Raw genomic sequence first — 3,655 nt, forward strand, 5'->3', positions numbered from 1 at the left:
AAAAACACACATATTTAACCCCCCGAACGCGATGTTTACCAGAGAACCTCCCCGAAACGCGATTGGGCTTGTTTTGGACTAGTTTTGAGTAACGAATGGGTGGGTTTTGTTGTGTAAACCTGGCAACCCTGCTGCCAGTGTTCTCTCGCGCAGCTGAACCGTGGCGCGTGTATTGCAACAGACGGTCACATTTTCCGGGGTTCTTCTCCGACCCCAGTACGTCTTGTGCTTTTATTTATTATGGGCTGCATATATCTGCTGTTAATGCGACCTGGTTCCGCTCTGTCCCAAACACATATGCATAATAACATGCTGTATATAGGTAGTTTGCATGATTAAAGTAACATTAAAGTTAAGATATGCCTCTAGCTTTAATCATTTAAATGTGTCTTTGAAGTTTGGGCTAAAACTTCTGGCAGCTTTAGTCGTTGTTTATGCACATGTATCTTCAAAATAGACAACTAGTTATACTATATTAAAACTATGCTGAAAGCTCCTGTATGTGAACCTTTTGCAGATAAATACAAGTGCATTTTCGTTTACTATTGACACAAATCAATAAGTAAATCATACTCAACTACTATAGTAAACAACTTTTCCTAATTAGGCCTACTCTGTATACATTTTATGATGAATAGTATCATTATATATTATGTTTAAAAAGCTTCTTGTGTTCATATATTTCTTTATAAAATGGCATAGCCTACTATGTACACTACCCTTCCTGAAATACAATTAATATTGTCATCATTCATTGATTTCATGTTAAAATAATATACAAATTCACTACCCTCTTTGAAGTACAATAATCAGTAAAAAAGAATCATAAGATTAATCCGGAAAAATAATCGTTAGATTAGTCGACAGAAAAAATAATCGTTAGTTGCAGCTCTAGTACGTATTACGTATTTACTTGCAAGAATGTAGCCCCTCCTCCTTCAGCTCACGCCAACGAGCAAACGCTGGCCCAATGTTGATCCTCGTCCTGCCTTTAATCCGATCACTTTCTCGTTTCCTCTTTTTGCTTTCCTCCGACAAAACCTTTGCTTTCTTATTTTTCTGTGCTGCTTCGGCCATGACTATAACATTCGGCAAACAAATGATAGTTGGGCTCGCACGTCCGAATTTAAGGAAGTGGGGGTGGTGGTGGAAGTGACGTATATGCCGTAAAGCGGTCGAATTTTGTAGTTCTTTTTTTTCTCGGGTTACTACCCGAAACCCGAAGTTTAAAAGTACGATTAAAAACGATACAGACCCCGTCAGGCTATGGCAGACGTGTCATTCAACCTATTGTAAGTCGATGTATCATCACAAGAGTCTTGAAAATATATTATAAAGGTTGAAAAGTTACCTAATGCTGCTTTAAAAAGTTTTAAATATGGATCTTTTTCTTACACAAACACATCGCTTTGCTTCAGAAAATAGTGCACCTGTTATAGTGCACTTCCACAACTTACTGAAAACTACTACTAGAACTACTAATAATAATTAGTTACATTTTATATAGCACTTTTCTGGATCCTCAAAGCGCTTTACATATGGAAGGGGGGGGATCTCCTCAACCACCACCAATGTACAGCATCCACCTGGATGATGCGACGGCAGCCATATTGCGCCAGAACTCCCACCACACACCAGCTGATTGGTGGAGAGGAGACAGAACAGAGTATTTAACATTTAGGGAGAAGAAGTGGAAGTGCACCGCCAAAACTGAAAGGGGTGTGCTGGATTTATAATGCAACGATAATAATTTTTTCTTGATTTATCATTTTTATAACCACCCTTGCAACTGCATAGCAACGCTCTAAAAAACAATCATAGCCTCCACATACTAATGCCTTTACATCATAGTGGCAACTGGCAAGTAGTTAATTTTCCAAAATTAAAATTTCAATGCCATTTTTGTAGCTTATTGTAGGAGGTAATTTGGGTCACAAAGACTGGTGTTTTCTGACTCAGTCAGAAGGCATGACCGAAATAAATCAGACCCTTTGCCAAAATAAACTGTTGTCATTTTAGCCCATGATAAAAGCACGTTGATGCTTTCCGTCTTCTTTCTCAAGATTTATGTCAGATATCTTGTATATATTTGGCATGATATATTTATACAGGGTACCCTGCCTGGACACATTATCAGTTGTTCTAAATATAATGCTGGTAAAATTGCCATACACCAGGATTTGACAGTCATTATTTAATCGAAAATATAGCTTTTGCAAAAAAAGAGCTTTTGAAGATCAAATGTCTTTGGATACAATTAAAGTTGCACAGAGTATGTTTTTGTGTTTTATATTATGTTGTCAAATTATTTTATTGTTGGGTAATTGGGTTATGGGTTTGCTTAGATCTATTTTGATGTATATGCTTTGTAAACAAAGTAAAATTGTTGTTTTAGTATGCTTAATACATAGAGTGCACTGTTTAAGAAAGTATTACGAGAGTTGAGCTGTATTTTCAATGTCGTGGCCGCTCTTATTTTGTGAGACATGAGCGCCACTGTGTGGTAGGACAAAACCATTGCAGTGATATAATGCTCTCCTGCTGTCATGCTTTGTTTTTGTGTCGACATATTGCGGAAGTTTTTCTCACTTCGAAAACACAACAAGCTCCTTGATCTATATTCACCCGTTCAGTCGTATATTACAGGATAACTCATTAGATATTGTTTATAATCCATAAAATTATGGTTTATAATTTAGATAAAATATTTTACATGCATAACAATCAGCCAATACAGTTCTCCATTGCAGTTCGCACAATTAGACAGCGGGCTAATTTGCAGAGGAATATGCAGAACATGCGAGTTGTAAATTAATAATTAATAACAAGAACAACAACATTTCTAATATATGATATTCCTGACCGTTTGAAATTGCGCTCCGGGGACGCGTCCATATCCACCATCGACGATTTTCTCTTGTTCCTCTTCGGTCTTTCGTTCACCGGCTCTGCCTTCGGTACTGGAGATCCGTCGGTTTCCTCCATTTGAAAAGAAAGTGGACCTGGAACACGCTAGTGTAAATAGTATATTCAACGCGTAATGCGATTAAAATTGCTTAATATTTTGAGGGGTGAATAGAAAGGGGGAAGTTGGTGATATTCAACCGATGGGACGGATTTTGAATATGGCGGAAATCTGATATCGCGTCCAATCAGAAGTGGGCATGGGGGAGGGATTTAAGGCTGCTGGTGACGAACCATTTGCGCGCCTGCTGTCTGTCTCGTGTTCTTATTTTTAATAGTTTGTTTTTTATTTTTTCCTACTATTTCTTATCGTTGTCTTCACATGCTTTTTGTCGGCATTATTGTAAAGACTAGTGTCCTAGTTAAAAATGTACATGAACGTCAAAATTTGGGATGAGCTCGTAATCACGACTTCCGAAGTGGGAAGTAGGGCATTTCCGATAGCACGTGAAGGCGGCATAAGTTCCATCAGGGGGTTTTCAAACTGGGGTCATCCAGAAGGTCCTAAGGGGTCCCAAGAAAATTTCAGAAAATAAAAAGACAAAGCAAAAATGGATAAAGTCTACCGAATATTCAGTTTCATTTCTAAATGTCTCTCTCATTTCTTGCCGTAGGCCTATACATAGGCTACTTTCCAGAATGTATCTTTCTAGTGAGTCCCTTTATCTTGCTCACTGGGGTTGTAAGGCAG

General features: G+C 38.1%; 1 protein-coding gene across 1 annotated transcript in view; it reads right to left on the reverse strand.

The window, feature by feature from the left end:
* Window positions 1-3,125, reverse strand: part of net1 (neuroepithelial cell transforming 1) — a 38,432-nt gene extending 35,307 nt beyond the window's left edge. Inside the window, exon 1 of the mRNA XM_079818104.1 lies at window positions 2,864-3,125. Coding sequence (XP_079674230.1) covers window positions 2,864-2,985 — 122 coding nt within the window. The 5' untranslated portion in view covers window positions 2,986-3,125. The remainder of the gene's footprint in view (window positions 1-2,863) is intronic.
* Between the last annotated feature and the right edge of the window lie 530 nt (window positions 3,126-3,655).

Source organism: Gobio gobio (genome assembly GCF_949357685.1).
Source record: "Gobio gobio genome assembly, chromosome: 5".
Lineage (NCBI taxonomy): Eukaryota > Metazoa > Chordata > Actinopteri > Cypriniformes > Gobionidae > Gobio > Gobio gobio.